Source organism: Melopsittacus undulatus, chromosome 6, assembly GCF_012275295.1.
Source record: "Melopsittacus undulatus isolate bMelUnd1 chromosome 6, bMelUnd1.mat.Z, whole genome shotgun sequence".
Lineage (NCBI taxonomy): Eukaryota > Metazoa > Chordata > Aves > Psittaciformes > Psittaculidae > Melopsittacus > Melopsittacus undulatus.
In genome coordinates this window covers 30,938,029-30,959,995 of record NC_047532.1, presented here as the reverse complement: position 1 = coordinate 30,959,995, position 21,967 = coordinate 30,938,029, and the positions used below count along the sequence as shown (strand labels likewise).

At 37.4% G+C, this 21,967-nt stretch overlaps 1 protein-coding gene across 2 annotated transcripts in view; it reads left to right on the top strand.

The window, feature by feature from the left end:
* Positions 1-21,967, top strand: part of SPHKAP (SPHK1 interactor, AKAP domain containing) — a 50,204-nt gene that overhangs the window by 5,087 nt on the left and 23,150 nt on the right. For both annotated transcript variants that reach the window (XM_034064070.1, XM_031047257.2), the window contains exon 2: positions 1,521-1,631. In XM_034064070.1, the coding sequence (XP_033919961.1) occupies positions 1,521-1,631 (111 nt within the window). The remainder of the gene's footprint in view (positions 1-1,520; positions 1,632-21,967) is intronic.

Sequence of the window (21,967 nt, the reverse complement as noted above, 5' to 3'; positions counted from 1 at the left end):
CAGAACAAAGACTTTGGGAACAGTACTTCTTCTGAGTACTTTATGAACCCTAAATTTGTATTCAGAGGCTCTTTAGAAGAAATCCCATAGCAAGGCTGGAGTACCAAGGAACATGGTGGAGGGCACTGAAGAAGGATACTGAAGCAGGACAAGCTTACAGACTGTGGTGTTCCCCATTACCTCCTTATCCATCCTCTGCTGATGTTAATTCAGAAATCAATATAGAATAACACAGAGAGTGCAGTATTAATTATCTAATGGGCTTGCTGTCAGAAAGATGAAAATTGGAGGGGGTGTTAGACTGACAGTGGCAGTAAGCTTACTTCTGGATTGCCCCTGAGTGTTAGAAAATTGTGCCAACTGGCCTGATCAGCTTTCCACAGTCATTTATCTTCCCTGAGAAATGAAGAGGCCTCACAAGTTCTCACTTCTGTTTCTAAGGAAGGGATCAAGGCTTATGATTCAAGTGTTCTGGAGTAGAGAAATGCATGTCAAAGCAAAATGTGCAGAAATATAAAGGAAGATACTGAGCATAGATTTTTTTTTTTTCAGGTAGAACAACTAATTCATATTTTAAAATAACATTATTAAAATTAAAGGCTAAAGAGGTAGAGTACAGCCTATTTACATGCAATGCAAGAACTGCAAGAAGCCCAAATAACATATATGTCCATTTCACAAACATAATTCTTAACTTTGCTGCCTGAAGATGACAATAAGCCACATGAAATGTTCTATGGGTAGCATCATTGTTACAGCTATTGTTTACCCGCTGTTACATAGTTGTTTTAAAAATTAACTTAGAGTCACACTTTTTGGTGAAAGACAATTAGTACAGAGTCAGCAAGTAAGGAATTCAGTTCAATCTAAGCATTAGACTTGCAAAACTGGCTTTCCCTTTTTAGAGTCTACAGATATCTGTAAGCTATTTTGGTTTTGTTTGAGCAAATCTTGTGGCATAAGTCATAGGGCTGAGTCAATACAGAGAGATTAAATGCAAGCTGACTTGCTCAGTACTAATTACAGCAGGTCTCAGGTACTTTAGCTCCTCACAAAGGAGAAAAATGAAGACTCTGTAGCATAGGCAGTCCCAGAAAGGAGGCTGCTGGTGGAATAGACACTACTGATCTACCATGGAAAGAGATATAGCAAATCATAAAGATGCAAGTTTGCATACTCTGGTATAGTTAAATAATTAGTTTTCCCAGCATCTATGTTTATCACTTTAACACAGAACAAAACTCCTAGCAGTAATTTCCAATTAAAATATTTGGTTTAGGCATCTCCTTCAAGTATGTCCAAGGACTTTCTAGAAAATAGGCTGATACTTTAGGGAATACAAAAATCACTTTATTTAAGGCGCATTAACTGTACACATCCAAAAGGAACAGGAGTCCCCCCCAAAAAATTCTGTAGGCAAGGTTTCCTTTGAGTTACAACAATAGAGTTCAGGGTCCCAAAACAAAGCAGGAATGAATAATTTTTTAAATTATTTTAACCATTTTTAACTATTTTAACAGATTCTCTGCAGTAACAGTCTGCTAGAATCAACAGACTACTGGCTGCAGAATCAGAGGACACCATGCCAAATTGGCTTTCTGGAAGACAAGTCAGAAAGCAACTGTGCCTCAGTAAGTACTCACATCTCCTCTGGGGAAAAGTCTATGGAGTGTTATTTGGGTATGGTTCAGGGCCAATTACAGTACTTTAAGTCAGTAAGACTAAGACTTAAGACTAACTGACACTGAAATTACAGCAGTCGATCTCTAGTTTCTCTAATTTCTAGCTTTCTGTTAAAAGCAAACCTACAAAGCAAAAATGCATACAGATTTCTATACAGAACACATTAGTAAAGGTTATTGGTTTCCCTACATTTGGCCTTCAGGCTTTGTGGCCCTCCTTACTTTTTTACATTCATAATCTGCAACTAACAAGAGAGAAAAATAAGCCAAAGATAAAATTATTCCAAACCGTAACTTGTTAAGTGGCAAGTTGGAAAAAGCAGATGTTTTAAAGCCTGCTCAACATTCTTGAAGGCAGAGAGACACAATTAAAGAGAAAACTCTTTCCATATTAGATGAGGAGAAGCAGCTAAAGAACTCAAACAGAATTATTTTACATCTGAAATAAAATTTCAATTTCACTGTTGTGGGTTATAATGCAATTAATAACAGCTTTTGGTTAAAAGCATACATGAAGAAATAGGAGTTATTTTGCTTTATATACTGTCTACATGAAACTGGATGGAACAGTTTTTTATTTGATGAAGAACTTGGGAGAGCATATCCTTACTCAGAAACTCATTTGATTGATAATTCCTGGCCCCAGTTGAGCCAACAAGTACTTCAGAAGAAAGCAGTTTTATCTCAGGCAAAATGTTTCCAGCACTGCTTGTGCTGCACACAACCTAAAAACTGAGGGCTCTCATGGAGTCTGCTAGGATTCCCTCAAGGACATGAACATTTCAGTTGTAGCTGATGAACCTGATGCCTGCTGTCAAGAAACTGAATCTCCATCCCATGGTGGTGACGACTGGAACCTGTGTGTCTTGCTTGGGGTGAGGCAGCATGCTTGAGAACAGCAGGAGTGAAAGAGTCTAACCGCTGCAGTTAAAAGTTGGGAATATGGCCAAAGGTTATAGTGCTCAATGCACTGTCATGCTGTCCACTGCACTATCAGTTTTCACAAGACAAAGTGACCATAATACACAATCTAATCCGAGTGTGCTAGTAAGCAATTAACTATACAAGGTGTAAGGTGAAAAACTAAACAGACATCTGTGTCTATTTTGGATGCTGGGTTAAACAAGGAAGTGGTATTAAGGAGTAATGTTTGGTGTACTATTTCCTAAATTCAAAAAACTAGACAGCAGTTTCCTGTTCTTTGACCATTCTGTATACATTCTCAAAAGAGTCACAATATTGGAAGCGCATTGTTCAACTGCAGCTGAAATGCTGTCACTTGAACAGTATCCTGAATACATTCTCAACCAGAATGGGATCACCAGTATCCTTGTTTGATACAAGCAAAGGATTGCTTTTAATGCAAAAACACTGACCACAGTCACTTGGTTTTACTGTTTAGCTAGCTGCTTCATACACACTTTTTCTCATGAAAGCACAGATCAGGATTCATCTATCCCTGTTCCATTCCACCTCACCCCACCCCACCCACCACTGAACTGATCACCTCACCTTAGGTACATGAGTGGTTCATTTGGCTATGCACAGTACGTGAGCAAACCAGGAACACAGAATAAGTAACTGCAATGATTAAGCATTAGTTCATCACCATACTCAGAATGACCAAAACATTTCATTTTGAGTTCTTTCCAATAACTGAGACTAAATGAGCAGAACTGCAGGAATGAGGGAGTAAGAAGGATGTGAACATGGGATAGTTTCGCCAGCTTCTCAATTAGCAGGCAAACCAGACTTCCCTTAGCAGAAAATATGTTTTATCTTCTCTTTCATGTGTAAGACTTATAAATTGCTGTTGCTAATAGTGCCAGGGATGTTTTAATAAAACCGCCTCTGAAAGTTGTCATTAGATTTGCAGAAGGAAAAGAGAAATCTCAAATGTACTATATCATTAACAGTTGTTTTTCCCAGAGATAGTTAGTAATACATTTAACTACAGTGTTCAGTTTTCATTTGGAAGAGTTCATGTTTAGTTATAAGGGGTCTAATCTTACTGTAACTATAAATGCAACAAGACCATATGAACATAGCTTTCATAAATGTTATATTCAATATGTCCCATTACAGATTAGCACAGTTTGTACAAGTAAAAATAAACCCACGGCTGTCCTACATATGCTCACCAAATATACTAACATCAATTTGTTAAAGCACTAAGCATTTAACTCAGTTATAGCAAGTTACTTTTCAAATAAACTTTTTTTTTTTTAAGCAGAATAGGCATTTTGGTATGTGTAATACTCCATTAATTTCCAAGCCAATTAATGAAAATTTAGCCATTATTATATGAAAATAATAAATTGTATTAGAGGAACAAACAGTAATTCACATTTGCTCAAGTTTGAAATCTTCTGAGCTCTGAAATTAGTTATTTCAAAATCTGGTTTGAAAATTACCTTACCATAACAGAAGGAATACTAATGTGATCATATTTAACCCAATGTTTCTGGTCATCTGCAAAGATGAATAATAGAAATCATATGGAGAAATAATAGTGAGAGGTAGTGTCTGTTCTCTGTTTTTATGCCAATTTAGCAGTACATTGGTGAGTTGTCTTTGAAAAGAAGTGATATATATCTAGTAAATATGATGTGAACAGTCTGCAAGATTCTCCTGACTATTTTTCTACTTTTGGTACATGCTATTTTTGTCCAATTCTGTGCTTATATTTAGGAAATCAGATTAGATACACTGGGGTTGAGTCCAGGGGGACAGGGTTAACTGTCTTAGGTTATTAGGACTTACTACAGAGTTTTCCCACAGAGACTAGTCAGGAAAAGGCAGCTAAAAGAGATTTCTGTGCTCTTGAAATAAAGGCTCTGTGTGAGAGAATGACGGTAAATCCCAGGTAGCAGTGCTGTTTGTTTTCATTTCTGTACTGGAATGAAATGTCCTACTAGTTCTCTTTAAAATGTCCCTGGGTTGAAGTGTGCTACCCTCCTTTTTTCAGTAGAGCCTATCTCATTTTGCCATACTCTTGGCTTAAAAAGTTTAAATGCCCTCAAAGAACTTCAGTGATGTTATGTGTATTTTTTCTCCTCTGAGACTGATTGCTATCATTAAACTTAGTTCAATTAATAATGATAGTTTAGCAGCAGTTTACTGCTGTACATTAGAATACATAATTTGATGCTAATAGAATTAGATACAAATTTTAAAGGTAGTTTAATTATGTAAGTTTTGTTTTGTTTCCACTGTATGAGAACTTAATCAAAATCCACCTAATAAAATACACAAATTCATGAGACATAATCATCCATAAGCTACACATAATGACTTATAAATGTATCTAAAATATCTGTAATGTGTAATTACTATTACCCTATGGAGAGGCCTTATAAATATCATTTCACATAAATATATATATCTTTGTCTACTCCACTATTGCCAAATATCTTTCTCTGGGCATTCATCAGATGTTTCCTGTTTTGACCATGCTTTTAAGCAAACCTGATTTGAAAATAAAAAGTCTAGAGATACTTTGTCTTTACTTCCTAGATCTGATTATTTAATTACCAGTGCTGAACGTTTGTAGTTGACTTGTGTTAGTACAAGTTAAGAAATTTAAATTCTTTCTAAATGAGATTATTTATACTTTATTCTAGCATTGGACTCTCCTAAAGTGCTAAGTTTTAATCTTGTACACAGAAAAGGAATTTATGATTCTTCTTAGCAGTTCCTAGGATTTGATTTTTTTTTCTTTGTGATGCCTGTGCAGGAAACATGATTAAGGTGATATTGCCACACTGCTAGATATGTATCTTAATCATCTTTAGGAATTTTTGATGTAAAGAGTTATTTAGAAAAAAGTAGGATACAAACCAAATCAGACAAAAAAAAAATCGTATCAATTATTTGGCATTTATTTGCCTCAAGATACACAAATCATAACAGTACATTTTCCAGAAATTCCCTGGATTTTTAGAGTCTGGACCAGCAACAGATAGAAAAGCCATTAGAAATTATATTTGCACTGAATAAATATCTTCTTTCAAAATGGACTGAGATTCCAATAATCTCCCTACAAAATATGACATCATGCCCTAACCCTAACCCTCTTCACATAACTGCCATGTCCCAGCACAGAGGCTGGGAAGCAGGCCTTCCTCCTCCACACAACCTTACAAGGAATTGCACTTGAGAGCCACTGATCTAGAAAAATACACCCTTCTCTTCCCAGGCAGTGTGTCTCCTTGTGACGGGTAATGGCTTTTCCAGACAGGCAGAAATGTTGAAAACTTTTTGTCAAGTATCCTGGAGAAGCAGAGACACAAACTTTACACCATTAAATGGCAGTGATAGATAGGGAGGGTGGAAAAAATCTCTACTTTTAAATTAAAACAAAGCAGTAAAAAACAGTGCTCATTTCTTACTTAGCAGCAAGATACCAGTTTTTAAAGAATCAGGATGTGTCAAGAACTCCAAAGATCATTTTAAAATAATTTTTTGCCTCCTTAGAGCTGAAAAGCAAAAATTAAAAAAAAATATGTGGCTTTGCAAGCAGATGGGTGAGAAAACAGTTTCAACAGAGTTTAAAGATTTGAATCATTCTTGAAATAGTCCAACAACTTTTCTGCTTGCAAGTACTCCTACTCTGTAACAACATAAATACTTACATCAGAATATTCCATACAATTATATGCGTAATGTAAGCTATATGCATAGACATACGCAGTTGTATATCGGTTAGATCCAGCCCAAGGGAGCAACAAGAACACACGGCCAGAGTAGAGGGAAAGGGAAAAGACAGCAGTCCAAACTTTGACAAAATTCAGTCTAGTTAAAGTACCTTCTCATTTAATTGTTGGCAGTTTTTGTCTGACTCCATGCTATTTGTATTTTTTCTCCAAGTGGTCTGATGAGTGCTGGTGATAGCAGAAAGGAAAGTGGAAGGCAGCATGACTAGGGAAGTGGAGATGTTGGAGACAGTAACCAGTCACTGAGTGCTCTTAGGCCACATGGAAGAACCCTAATCTGTCCACAGCATGTACAGAAGAAGGAGGGATAATTGTATCTTAGGGTTGTTTGATAGTCAGTTGGGTACAGAACATACCCAGTCTGGGAGTCAAGAAATTGTCTTCTCAAGGAAAGGAAGCAATGCTTGCATTAGTGAAGAGTGGCAAGTCTATTTTCTTGGTGAGAAATAAAACAGATTGTTAAGTAAGCAAACAGCTGATGTAATTAGGGATCACATATTCTATGGTCTGTTTACTGAGATAAAGGATGTTGTTTTGCCATCATAGCAGCTGGATTTTTAGAACTGGAGGGTTACCTTGCTACTACACAGCTTTGCTATCTTAAGCAGGTACCTAAGCATTGCTAATTTCATTGCAGTTTAGCCATCAAGTCTTTAACAGGTTCAGGAAGAAGTTAAGGATGCCATTATGCACTAATTTAATCTCGTCCAAATCAGGGCTTCTATGGTCTTACCTCCACCTGTATCCCCTACTTCATCTTTTCTACTGACCTGGCATTTGTATAGAGATTCTGTAAGCCAATTCAGAAAGAAAACTAACTATGAAATTAAGAAATTAGTTTTTCTGGCCAATTCTTTCTTGAATCATGTCACTATATTGTCACAGCCAAATGCCAGTGCTCACTCAAGTGATAGAACAAAAACATCCAGGAAACAGCTCTCACAAATTAATTCAAACTGAATGATAACATATGCAGAAAGGGAAAATCCTTGGCAAGTTATATTTTAAGCAGGAAAAAAAAAGAGAGCAGTTTTCAGTTGAATTAAGGTGGATTATGAGTGGTTTTCATTCATTTCTTCACCTAAGTATTTTTAAAGATTTGTCGCTACATATCTTTATATGTTTAGGTACAAATATACAAATTTATATTTTACATCAGTCTTTGGTACTACAACTACTTCTAGGTAACTGTCTTATTTCTAACAATAGTGCAGACACTGGGTCAGGGTGTTGAAATCTAAGCACCATGACATTGTGTATCTCTTAGTCAGGGTCCCTACCTCCAGTCTGTTCTCCAGAGTCTCCAACAAATAAAAGCATAACCTTACTGAAGGGTGAAGAGTAAGTCTTACATGAGTTCATAATGGAGAATATGTCTTCACAGGATTGGTAGAAGTCAACAAGGTTTTTTATACAGCCAACTATGGAAGTGCAATCTTGAATCCCAAAAGAGGAGTTTCTGGGGGGTGGTTGGTTTTCATAAAATCAAAACCATATGCATGTTCCTGAATAGTGACCATACATACCTGAAACAACTGTTTTGTTTTATTATGTTTAATGAAGTTTTACATTTCTTAGTAAACATGGCACAGTCCTATTTGCCTGCATAAAATAGACACTTATATACTAATATGTTTGCTCTCCGTCATGAGGTTGCCTGCATGCCCTCAGCAGTATGTCATATAGATAGAGGATTACAAGAGTATTTATTTTACCTTTCACTCAGTAATTACTCAATCATCTTCAAGAACAGCATCGTCTCTTTCAGAAATCAAAATCTATCCATTGATTTCCAGATCTAAGCCATAATTACTAGAGGTATTTTTAGTTTTAAGTCCCATCTTCCTATTCAGCCTGACGATACCTTAATTGTATCCTGACAAGGAGCAGGAATCAACAGCTGCAGGCTAAATTGTGGCATCGAGTCTTAGTCCTTTCTCAGGCATGCGTGGGTGTTCATGCTACTGTGGTAAGGAATTGTACCTTCCTGAGAGCCCCTCTCTTGCTTGCACAGAGAAATAACCCTCCTCTTCACCAATTACTCCCTGCCTTATGGAGCCTAGTGCTGGCAGACTGAAAACTAGCCTAAAAGACCACTGAAAGGATTACTTGTATAATCTGTAAAATGTGTTTCTTTTTTTGCTCTTGTAGTTACTTGGCTCTGAAAAATATATCTTCACATATGAGCTAATATTAAGGGAGAAATTAAATATACCCTTAAAAGGTTGTGTTTCCACATTTTCAGTACCATACATGTATTTATACAGCAGCCGAAAGCTGCCTCATTAATTTTGTGGCAGGGAAGATTGGTAATAGATTTTCTTCCCTTTCCTTGTAACTTTGGACTTGGACACTCTTTACTCTTCTGTCTAGATCTGCCACCTCCTTTCATGTCCCTCTGTGATACTCATACAGCAGAATATTCCTATCTGTATTTAAGAGTACAGGATGCTTAGCCTCACTCTGACTAAGCTATAAATAAACACCAGGAGGACCAAGTGTGGTATTGCAGCTGTATCCTCTTAAGCATTTCACACTAGCATATTCTCAGTGCCTCCATGGTCTGCTTTATCAAGAAACTGGGTTCTTTCGGTTCCTCTGGAGTGGACATCTATAACTGCTTGCTGCTCTTATAACCACAGGCTCCCTCTAACATGAATTGCAATGTGAGGCTTATGGAAATTTGTTCAACATTAAATATACAGGCCACCAGAGAAAGCAGATGGTGCATGTGGCATAAATGTTTATTGACATTTTTTCTTTAAGTCATAAATGACAACTAATTACACCAAACCCAAAGGAATAAGCCTTAATGGGAAGAAAATATTCACAGCTGGTTTTGAAGCAACCAATTATGAAGATATGGGATGATCCATTAATGCAGTCCAGCTACTGAAATAGGGATAGTCATTAAAATATCAAGAGCAATCCACCAAGTCATTTGAGATATGCACCTTCTGAAGAGGAATTTGGGCTAAATTCCACGTACATTGCTGCTAAAAATGCTGGAGAGAGAGCAGTATAACATATTCTTCTGACAACACACGCTGTATACCTAAAAAAAGAATTCTGGCTGGACTGGGGAGACACAGGAAAGTGACTTCAGGACCTTATTTAGGTGAACTTGGGTGACTCACAGAAGATAGTTTATACTGGGTTGCCTGCTTTTGGAAACACTGCCTTAGGGTTTGCAAGGAGAGCAGTTGAAAATTTCATCTGCATGTTAGATAGCAGTTGTGCAGCTCATGGGAGATATTTTTACATAAAAACTGAAAGGAGCAGTTTGATTGTTGTGGTCATCCTAATAAAGGGCAAGAAGGAGGAAAATACTTTCTATACTTACAGCTAGAGGGGAAATTGTCAATCACTAATCACGCAAAGGACTGTACAACAAAAGGAAGGCCCATACTTGGCTTCAAGTTGATGTTTCCCTATCCTGCCCTACATGCTGCAGAAGAAACTGTCAGTAGCATGACTTGATCCTGCTTTGACAAGGAAGGATATTTTTGATGGTCTGCAGTAGCCTCACTTGGTGAGGCTGGTCATCTCATCACTGATGAGATGAGAAAGGTACCACTGTATAGCTGAGGGATACCTGTCATGAAGCCTTTTGAATTAGATTACAGTGCGGAAAGTGTGCAATGAGCTGCTTCATACTCTGGGACAATTTATAATTTTGCACTTGTAAATTCTCCTACCTGAGTAATACTACTGCCTCACACTTCCATTCATGTACATCCTTTTGCAAGCAGCTACATGGTATATCTAGTACTTTCAGACCCGTGTTTTTATTTCTACATTTCTCAGCTGGTTCCTCTGCCAGAATCATTTTGGCAAGCACAGAAATTAATGCGAGACAAGCATTGCATCCAAATGTTAATGGATAATTAGCTCTGTTTTCCAGAAGATGCTTTTTTATTCTGAGTCACTATCAGGGTATTCCGAACACCTGATAAAAGACATGTTCCAACTCAAGATCTTTTAACCATTTAAATGTAAAAGATCAAATTGTACTGTGTAGAGGGGGGAGCTACATCTTTTATACCATTTGCACTCTTCTATCTTTCACAAAGTTAAGCTTTGCGTATTGGTTATAACTGTTCAGAATTTCAAAAAGAAGTGGTAAGAGCCAGTGTCAGGGAAAATAAGTCACCAAAATTTAGTCAGTGGAGTAAAGGAATTTGTAATCCAAAAGCAAATAACTGCAACATAAAAGCAACAACTGGAAATTTTCAGTTTCCTTATTTCCTTTGAAATAGCTCAGATCTCCACAAAAAGATGTCAATCCTTATAACACATACTCCCTCAATAGGCTTTTATCTCTATGCTCAGGGAAGGGAAACACTTGGAAATTACCTCATTGTGTTCTTCCATCCTATGACAGCACATCAATTCAATAGCAAGGCAGGGAAAAAAAAATCATGCCTGCTTCTACTCAGAGGTGGAGCAATAGGAGGCTAAATAACAGTAATGACCAAAAAAAAAATAGTGGGAGAACACTCTATAGAATATGACCTGACACTCACCAGATTTCAGCTAGCAGTTTGTGAACAGGTGAGATCTCTCTCTCCCCAAAACCACAGGAAAGTGTCTTTCCTTTATATGCTTTATGATGTAGGTGTCACAAGTCCCACTGCTCTGAATGAAGACAGCATGAAGCAGCACAGTATAAAACAAGAAGGAAGCTGAATGAAGATCACACATTCGGCATTCTGAAACTGTGTGCAAAAGAAAGCCACACACACACACACACTCCTACTTCAGATAATCCTCATTTCCTCTTAATTAGAGGGTGTGTGACTGTGTGACTGCACAGTTATATATTTAAACAGATGAGAAACCTGTGAGTGGGCCCATGTTAGTGCAAAGACCGTTTGCCCCCCAGGCAGCCTAACTGCCTCTGTTCCAGCTCAGTCTGCTGCTGGCTGCACCAGTTTCCAAGTAAAATGAGCAGTTGTTTATTACACAGATAAACACACGTACCTAATGACAATGTGAGAACTTGAAAAACATACTAGGGTTGGAAGTTCTTCTGTGTAGCTTTGTGCTTTTAGTATTCAGAGCATGAAACATAATTTCTACTCTAAGTTACACCTAATTGCAGTTGAGTGTTCTGCCCTAGGTGTTTTCTTCTCTAGAATTCAAGGCCTTGTTCAGACAAAGTGATTGTTCATGTGCCCTTTGAACCGAAAGATCACCTACAGCTGTCCATACAACATCCTGAGCTACACTAAGAAAAAGTTATGGGAGTAAGCAAAACCAGGGATAAGGGGTTCTGTTTTGTAGGGATATTTGCCTTCTCAGAGTATAGCATAAGTTAAAGAACAATCAGGAACACTGTTACTGACATTACACAAAACATCACTCCTGATGGCATTTGAAGGAAACTCCCTTAGGCTGAGGCTGCTAGCTCCTTTTCTAAAAAGATACAATCCAATCCCCAGTTGAGTACCAGTATTTCTCATCCCTTTGTTATTCGGCAAAGAAACTGGGAGTTACAAAAGCCCTCACATTAATCATCACTATAGGAACTTTCAGAGCCCCTTCTGTAACATGAGACCAACATAAGAATGATGCCACAAAAAGCACACACAAATGGGACTGTGAGGCAACCTCAGTCCCATTTGCACCACGGCTCTGGACATGAAGGACGTGAAGAAAGTTGATGTTGTCCTGGTGGAAGCTTGTTAAGAGGAAAAAGAAAGTTCGCACTAGAAAATAATTTTAACTTCCAGCTTTGTCATTTCAGATGTGAAAAATTGAAAGCTAGGAGATTCCTGCTTTATTTAAGGGGTTTGTTCTAAACACCTCTACAACGCTACCCAGTATTTTTTTCTCCAGCCACATATGCAAATAAGCATGTGGAATGAAGTCTTCTTTTTCTTTTTTTTAAGCTACAGAGCTTAAAAGTGAGAATGACAACACTAATAATCCAACTCACACATAGGCAGAAAAACCTTTATTTCTGACTGCTGCTATTTAACATACTAGAAGAACATCGTCCATGATTTCAACAGCTCTGTGGTCTGGCTCTGGAAATACAAAGCTTGTGAAAATGGGCGAGTGCACTTATTTACAGGTACTTCTGCCTAACACACAGAGATTAGGGATCGTTTTATAATTCTGATACAGTAGCCACCTCCTCCACATTCTAGCAGACTTTTAGCAGATATTCCATGCTCTTAACTGATGGTATGCAAATATGGGTAGAATCATGTTTTTTCAAGTAATTTTCCTATGCATTCAGGAAAGATCAGTACCAAACCCACCAAAATGAGGTTCCCTTGTTAAAATCACTTCATTACTAAGTTTAAAGAATTTCCCAGCTTGCTTTTTAAACAGTGGATTTGGGTAAGGCAAGGCCTTCCAGATCTATGCATCCCTCACACTCACCCTTCTCTTTTTTTAACCCTGAAAGGTGCTTAGAGAACTCTGTGAGATGAAATTATTTATCTTTACAACTTCATATTGGATTCCAGAAATCAGACATAAATCTGTCAAAAACTACATGCAAATAGGCAAAACATTGTCCCAAAGCAGCTGTGGGTCTGTGTGCATAAAAACATTTTGACAAACCAGTTGAATTAGATTTAAATTAGTTTTAGTATTTTCTCTTGGGTTTTTTTTTTAAGAATGAAGAGAATACCAAGGATTACAGCTTCACTAAAGAAGCATAATTATAGTTTCTGGTTGCCTGTTTACCAACACAAATAATTTGAGACTCAATAGAGAGCAATCAAAGAGTAAATTCAAGTTGAGGAGAGATCAAATAAAGGAGAAGTGGGGGGAAAAGGCAATTTCAAAGTTCAGTTAAGGTTTTCTTTCTACTTATGCAGTAGCATTTAGGGTTTTCATAGTGTATATTTAAGTTGTCAAATTAACTGATTTGAAGAATCTTTTTAATGTAACTGAACAACAAATTCTGCAAGCTTGGTGATTCATGATTTCATTTTTTAAAAATTGTGGGATTTAAGATTGTGCTATCATAGAAGGCTTTTTTTTTTTTAATGGATGCTAACACAAAGCAGTCCTCTAAATATAGGCAGAGACAAAGGACAGCAGTACCAAATTAAACCCCTACTTATGCAAAAGCAGACGGACCTACAGGCCCCCTCCTTTCAGGGACACATTTAGCAACAGAGCCTTCCCTTATGGCTCTGAAAGGCTCACATAAAGACAGAGGAGTCCGGTGTCTCCAAGAAGTCATGTCAAACAACCTCCCACAGCAACAGACTCCATCAGTGGAAGTTGAGCACTGGGTTCAGTTTTTTTCTGACCAAATTTTAAGTCCTCATGGTGTGTGGGAGGCAGGTGAGAAGAACAAAAATGGCTGGAGGGTGGGTAGCTTTGATAAGGAGACAGACTGTGCTGACAGTGGGAGGAGGAGGAACTGGTTCTTCTGCCCCACAAGCTTTTTTCTTGTAACTCCTCTGCAGTTTGCAGGATCTGGTATCTGAAGTGCTTGGTATGCCACATAAAGCTACCACTCTGTATGCTAGAGATTGAATCTTCATTTCCAATCAAGGCATAACTTACAAGAGCAAGGCCTCCATGTGACAACCTGTAGTCACTTTCAAACTTGATGGATGATACCTGATATGACAACAGGCCAGAGGTCCCAGAGGTAAATGTTCCACAGGTTTCAGGAATAGAGATGAAACTGGGAACTTGTAAGTGCATCAGCTGGGTGCAAACCCAAATCTTGCCTATACAACAGAGAAATAAGACAAAGCCACACCTTCACACACACTCTACTGAAGGGGAAATGACAGTGGGAGCTTACACCTCAAGACGCTGAAAAGTTAACCATGAAATGTTAATAGGAGGTTTTTCTAATCCCAGCACTCACACAGCCAATCAGAAAATCATTCCAGACCACTTCATAAGAACAAGCATATGTGATATTTCTTATTTTTCAAGTAGTCTTGCTGCTTCAGAGCTCTACACATTTATAATCTGTCTAACAGCTGGGGCAGAGCTGCCCTGCAATTTGTAAAGCACGTGTGAGCAGACAGATGCTGTGCAAGTCTCCTTAAGCAGAAACAGAGGTCAGTCCCTAAAGGTTTAGTTTAAAATGACTGGAGCTATTGGCAGCCATATGCTGTCTTTATTATAGAATTTCAGTCAGAAATGATGAAAAGAGAGACTGGTGAGCCACAGCAGGAACAAAGCCCAAAATGAAAGACTGAGCTGTAAAGCTGGGCAATTAGCCTTTTGTTTGAAGCATACCATTATGAGGGGACACAAAGTAAATGGCATCACTGTTCTGGGCTAATCTTTGACTCTGACAAGCTCTACACTGGTGGTTCTGGTTTTCTGCTTCCATGTTACCGTTTTCCTGTTATTTTTTTGTCTTATCTTCATCAGCCTTTGTGTAACTGAACTAATGTAGGTTAGTGGATTTAGGGCTGTATAGTGACAACACGTTCCTGAATTTAGAACATGTGTTGTGAACTCAGTGTTCAGAACAGGGTATGCTATCTTCTAAATTGCAATGGAAACTGCTATTTGCTAAGAGCTTGTTTCATGTGAAAGATGTCTCTAGAGAGCTGGTTCTGTCATAGAGTAAGTGGATATTTTATTTTGTACGTAATCTAGAGATTTCTACAGGATGACTGTTAGATATGGGTGATAAAGTGCATGGAGCTAAGAACACTGTCACAAAACAATATCTATTATAAAGCTGTAATTTCCATTGTTTGTAACATTGGTCAGATTGTAACATCGTTTGAGTGCTGAATGCAAATACTGTTAAGGGAAGAATGATGAGTTCCTTTTCAGAGGGGAGCAAACATGATGATCATGTTATGACACCGAAAGCCAGAAGCAGCACTGGGGCCAGGATGTGCATCGTGGGGAGAAGGAAGAGTTTACAGCATTATCCTGATCAGTTAGATTTTACAAACCTGAGTTTTGTTCTTAGTCACTGAACTGACTATGTATTAGAAGACCTTTAAGATCATCAGGTCCAACCTTTACCCCAGGACTTCCAAGTCCACTACTATACCATGTCACTAAGGGCCTGTTAATTGTGTATCCTGATATGTATTTATCATACAACCAAGCTCAGTGAGAACCCATAATCAGACCTGAGTGTTTTTTTCCTTAATTCACACATCATTTTCTCAAAAGCAGAGAGAACTTGCAGAATGGCATTGGGTATAATAATGAGGAGATAAGCATTATTGAGTAGTAAAGGCAAGTAAGAAAGAACTAGCTCACTCAGTTTAAAAATACCCAAATACACTTTTCCAGATACTGCTGCTTTAGCTTCTGATCTAAGAGCCTTGTACGTAGTTGTATAATTTACAATTCTTCTTTCTAAGCAGCTCATAGATACACACATGCTTTTGTAATACCTGCCTATTCATACACCCCAGAGACCTGGATCAGGTGGAACTTGAGTCTGATCATTCTCTTTGCTATGGAATATTTTCACACTTGACATCTTTGCTTAGCAAAATCATTTGCATTTTTAAATTGGGCCTAACATCATTTACTTAGTCTTTCTCAAGTACTGAAAATGCCTGTAGATTACCATAGAATGTTTTGACATGCACAGATAAGCAGTATGGATTTAAGTACTTATAACTTTTTAATCTCCTTTTTTTGCTTTTAGATGACAAGTGTCTTAGCAAAAAATAATTGATTTATATAGTAGTTTACAGTGTACAAAATGAGACTGACTACATGTTAAAAAAAAATAGTAAGCGAACACTCAACTGTCCCAGAAATCTGAACATTCATTTAATAATGCACAAATATTATTTTCTGTATATATATATATAGCATCATAATAATTCCCTGCTTCAATTGCTTGTAAGATTAAAGAATGAATCTGTTTGGCTTTGTAGACTACAGGCAGTTACATTTCCTGGCTTACCAAGACTGGCCTGGGCAAAGACTGCCAAGACAATCAGAATTTAGGATTGCAGGGAGTCAGTCTTTCACCTCAGTTTCATTGTTAAATAGCTCTTTTTTCCAAACCACTACATATTTTTTTGGTGCAGTTACTTAGCAGAGTCTGGTCTATAGTTAACTGCAACATTTAAAACATTGTAGTGTTTTATCAACTGAAAATTTCAATGCTTTGTATGAAATCTTTTCCCTGGAAGCATCTAAGCTTCAGAACTACTATTTTATGAAGATTTAACTTTATCTTTCCAGAGCAGCCTGGTCACTGACATACTGTTCCAGACTGGCCTGGTATTTGGGTAGCCTGTTCTGCTGAGCAGGAGATCAGAGGAAACTGGAAAAGGGGAAGGAGCAGGACAGGCTTCTGTGCAACCCACAGACTGGTCTCAGGTTCTTACTTACTATTTTGCTTAGGAGCTAATCCTCCTGCAATGCTCTGATGGAACCATAATTTTGCCCTACCAACGATCTTCAAATGCAGGAAGTGGGGAAAAGACAAGATTAACTTGAACAAAGCTCAGTGATGGTATCAACTGTGATTTATTGGTTTACATTTACCATTGTTTTAATGGGACTGGCCTTGAAATCAGATTTCTTAGCTTTAACTGTCACAGTTACATTATCTAGTCCTCTGAGATTTTACTTGACATTTAAATGAGTACAGAAAGGAAGAAAATAAATAAGCATGAGACCTAGCAAAAAAGCAATAAGACAACTAATGCAGACGCATGAATTTCTTGGGTTTTTTTTTTGCAGAAATGTACATTAACTGTAGTTTTGCACAAGCAGTACTACTTTCTATTCATTCTGCAGCAAGAACTACTTTTGAATCCTGTAACTTAAAATGGTGACAGAGAAGCATAAACTTTTTAATGGTAACGAGAGACAACCAAAGGGTAGAAATATTAGGCTCAATATTGCTTTTGACCTTGATGGATGGCAGAGTCATTTTTGTGAAGTAATTTTCACACCCAATATGTGCATATTCATTGGGCAGCCATGAAGTTATTGATAATAAGATTTCCATCAAACACAGGGAATTTGCCCAAGACCTCAAATTTCTGAAGCTACAATGTAGAAGGACTTGTACTCTCCAAAGCCTGAGTCACAATGAAAACCTGATAGCAGCTTTTCAGCTCATGAACCAGAATTAGTGTACAAAATGTACTGAGAGATGCAGACATGCCTCAGGTGTCAGTTATGAAAGTTTTCTTTTTAGTAGATGTCATGAAATGACCAAGGACCCAAGCTTCCAAAACAAATTCACACAAGCAGCCTCCTTTCACACAAGTCCTACAAAACCTAGATGCTAAAAAATGCCAAGGATCTCCAAAATTATGTTTGTTTAACTATTAGCTGAAGGGTAATCTCATGTGATATATTAGAAGATTTATGTAGAAATCATCATTTTACAGCTATTTTTTTTTCTTCCTAAAATAATAAACAAACCATTCTTGAAACTCTATTGAGAGTTAAAGACTCAAGAAGCTGCAAGTTTAAAGAACAGAGTGGTCAGCAATTAGAGGTCTTTACAGACAGGCTATACAGATATATACATATATGCGTGTGTGTGTATATATATATCTCACAAGAAATCTAAGAAGTTTTATGTAGCCTTACATTAGCATAAATGATTCAAATGAAACATAAATGCAAGAAGTTTTTTGGGAAGCTCTGCATATCAGCATTTCTATGACCATCAAAACAAATCAGCTTGTTGTACAGACAAAAAAACACAATGGCTGCATTGCTACAGTCTTCTGGAAAAGGCATTGTTTTGCCTCTTACAGCTGAAACCAACACACTAATATAAGTAAAAAATACATAAATGTTCTGGTCATTTTCAATAAGATAAAGCTCACAGAATATTTCTGGACAAAGATGGCCTGTTGCCACACCTGTGATATTTTCTGTGGTTAACAGTTTGCCTTGCCTGAGATGCATGAAGTAAACCAATATTTATTCCTAGGGTTTTTGCTGACTTCAGCTCCTAAAGGAGTACAATATGTAGTGGTACATTCAATGAAAGACATTATTCCAGTGAATGATGCCTTAGAGTAACTGTATTTGGTTATTGTGCTGGGAGGAAATTAGGGTGATCTAAACGAACTTTCTAAAGCCAGGAGACTCTGACTTTGGTCTAATAAAAGTTTAGAGCAACTGTATTGTTTTCTGCTTCTGCACAGATGAAATTAGGATGAGAGCAGAGCTCATAATTCCAAAAATGCCATTACAGAGTTATTGCTGAGAGCAGAAATGAAGGTCAGACACTCCATTAAATTCTTCAAAAAAACTGTCATAGCAATCATAGTTGCTGTAAAATTTCACAAGCTTCTTCAGAAATTGTATCTCCATGGTTCTACATTTAATAAAAGGATAAAGTTTTCAGTAAGACAATAGTGTGTAAGAAACAATACACATCCTGAATGTTCTCTCAATACCTGCTCATAATTCAGAGCGCAAACAATGTGGAAACAAGGTACAAGCCTTTAATTTCTCAAAGGATAATGCTAAGTAATCAGCACCTCATTGCATTAATCTAAGATGCATGTTACTTACATTGGGCACAAGGAGCAAAGGAAAATACAAACAACCACAGTGAGATGCATGTTAATTTAAAATTCACATTGTGAGTTTCATACCTCATCACCAAAAAGAGAGGAGGCAGCCAGCTGCCCTGACATACAGCAGTCTTCCTGCTCCCACCACTGGATCCCTGTCAGCAACATATGCTAACATTCAAAGTGAACAAAATAACTACTGAGTATCACTGGGGAAAGCTTAAAGTGCAAAAACAGCACAGTTCTTGCAGAATTTGCCTTTCTTCTTGTGGAGTTACTGTCTCTGCTTTAGTTCAAACCTAGCCTGCTAGTAATACCTAGGCCAAACCTGAGGACAATCAGCTGTATGAATACAGTGGTAGAGTTACAGGGGCAAAATGGTTTGTACCACCTGAATGTTGTCCTGTCATCATTTTGGCATTTTGATGCTGCCTTTAACTGCATGGTCATAATCCACTAACATACAGATTAGAAACTAAGAAACCATGTTTAAGTGTGTCCTTTAGGTCACAAAGTCATAAACTCAAATGTTAGAAAATGGTAAGATATGTAGCTCTCTGCTTCTTCATAATTCTGTGCCTTTTTGCAGTCAGCATTAATCAGAGATACTGCGCTGCACTAATGTGGGCATACGAGGTAGAATTAAGGTTGCACAAGCCATCTGTTCTAACTTTCAAGTCTTGTCTTCTTCAGTTTAAATTCCTTTCTTTTAAAATAGATACTGAAATTTATTTGGGAGGGTGGTATATGATTTATATGCATGTGGATTTTATGGGGGGAGATAAGCACCTCCTGAAGCACTTCAAATAAATGCTGCTTTACAGCACAGAACACAAGACTATGGCTGTCACTTTGTTTACCAGAGTAACTATATCAGTTTGGTGCAAGGGACAGCTATTATCCCCGTGAAAGGAAGGAATATTCAGTACAACCTCTTCCCTAAGAAAAACCTGGAAGAACTCATGCTTTATGGGAGGAAAGCTGTTTCTCTTCTCATAAAGTGTTAGCAGCTCCTAGCCAATACAGCACTTTGCAAGAAGCTACTATGGTTGTGGCAGCATGAACCCAGTTTTCAAACATCTCTGCTGAATTAGTATATTTGACACAGAAAATATTAGAAAAACAGCAGATTTTCTTCTTAAAAAATATATATATACTAATTTAATAAAAAAACAAACAAAAAAAACAAACAAAAAAACAAGCTGGGGATTGCTTTAATCTCACCAAAGATTGTATTTCAAAGACAAGCCCTTCTTTCCATACTGTTGGCCATTGATACAGACAAGAGGAAGAGGCATAAGCACTTCTCAAAACAAACAGAAAATAGTATGGAAATCTTGTACTGGGGAAATCTGCATAGCAAAAAGGTTACTATTAACAATGTGCGTGTGTATTAAATAGTTTCTGGATATGTAGCATGCTGCTCTCTGCCAGTATATATGCTCCAGATTTGAGTTCAGTGGTACATGCTCACCAAAAGTACTTTTCTCACTTGAGCAAACAGGTAGGTATTAGCATCTAAGAGTGAAGTTGTTGGGTGACTATCTTACTACACAAAGCCAGAATTCGTGTGTTTGGGGTTTTTTTTAATGTGTTTTTTTTTTGGGGGGGGGGGGGTGTTCTTGGTTTTATCTTTTTTTTTTGTTAATTATGTAATACCATTTAATTTTTGTTGTTTTCTCCCCCCACAAAGTATTTCCTAAACCAGAAAAAAGGCAATATCTTGTCAGTTATGCATGTTTCCAGACAGTAGCTCAGTATGAGTGGAGAGCAGACACATTTTGGAAGTGAAAAGATGTGACATTTAAAGATACTGTGATTAGAACAAGGTTAGATTCTAGTTAAACTAAACTAAAACACATTACCTTGCATCTATTCCAAAGGAAAAAAGTTAGAATTAAGCTGAGGTTAACAAATGCTGACCTGATTTACTTTGGCTCTTTTTTCATAGTCTATGTAATATTTCATCCCTACAGATTATGAATTAATCTGTAGTGGATTTTTGCCTTGTTTTGGTGGAAGTGTCTGATAATTACTAGAAGCTCATGTAAGCTCAATGCAAGCTAGTGAGAATTTAAATTTTATATTACATAAGCAGAAAACAGCAAGAGATTTTTCAGATGGATCTTTTTCTCTTTGAGGACCTCTAGTGAAGTATCTCTAAGAAAAATACCCCCACAGTGAACTTTCCGGAAGGTAGCAGTAGGGCAGAGCCTGCCAGGATGGAGCTGTAGAGTTAATGTATGATTACAGTAGCCATTTAGTCCCATCTTCTGCTCAAAGCAGAGCTAATCTCAAAGCAAACAACAAAACGGAAAAAGTAAATGAGCTCTTCAGTGTCTTTCACCAGTGCAAAACTATTTTTGTTTAAAAATTGCCTATAATTAAAACTGCAAAATCCACAGAATAGGAAAATGCTAAGAGACAGCATTTGCAGTATAATAAATCAATGTCAGTGGAATTTGATAAGTGTATTTGGAAACTGGATTCAGTACTGCCATACATTTTATTACAAGTTCATTGGGTTCTGAGGTTCTGAAAAAAAAATATATATATATATGAAAGAAAGAGAATATTACTTTAATAGGTATTCCTGCTTATACTGTTATTTCTTCTACTGAAGCATTAGTGAGTTATATGCCATTCACACCTCAGGAAATAGAGTTGATGAATTTTTTGGGTGTTCGGAAAAGGCATACCTTTAGACACAGTCACTAGTAAGAATGCTAGTGTATACCACAGCAAAAAACATATACCATTGTACCAACACATAAATAATAAATGGCAAAGCAAGGTTTACAAAAGAGTAAAGTGTTTAGTTGGAATGTACATGCAGACACGGCTGCTTCTGCACAGCTTTTTCACAAAGTTTTCGCACTGAATAGTACAAAACTAAACCTTACTACTCTGACATGTGGGCTTGGAAACAAAGTTCCTAAGTAACAGCCCTGCTTTCAGTACAATAGTGAACATGCTTGAGAGGAATAGAAACTGGACCCATACCTTCCAGCATTCTTACCCTGATTGCTAATTTAATGATTCCCTAAGCAAATTCATCAGCGTATACATGTGGATTCAGAACCACACGTCATTG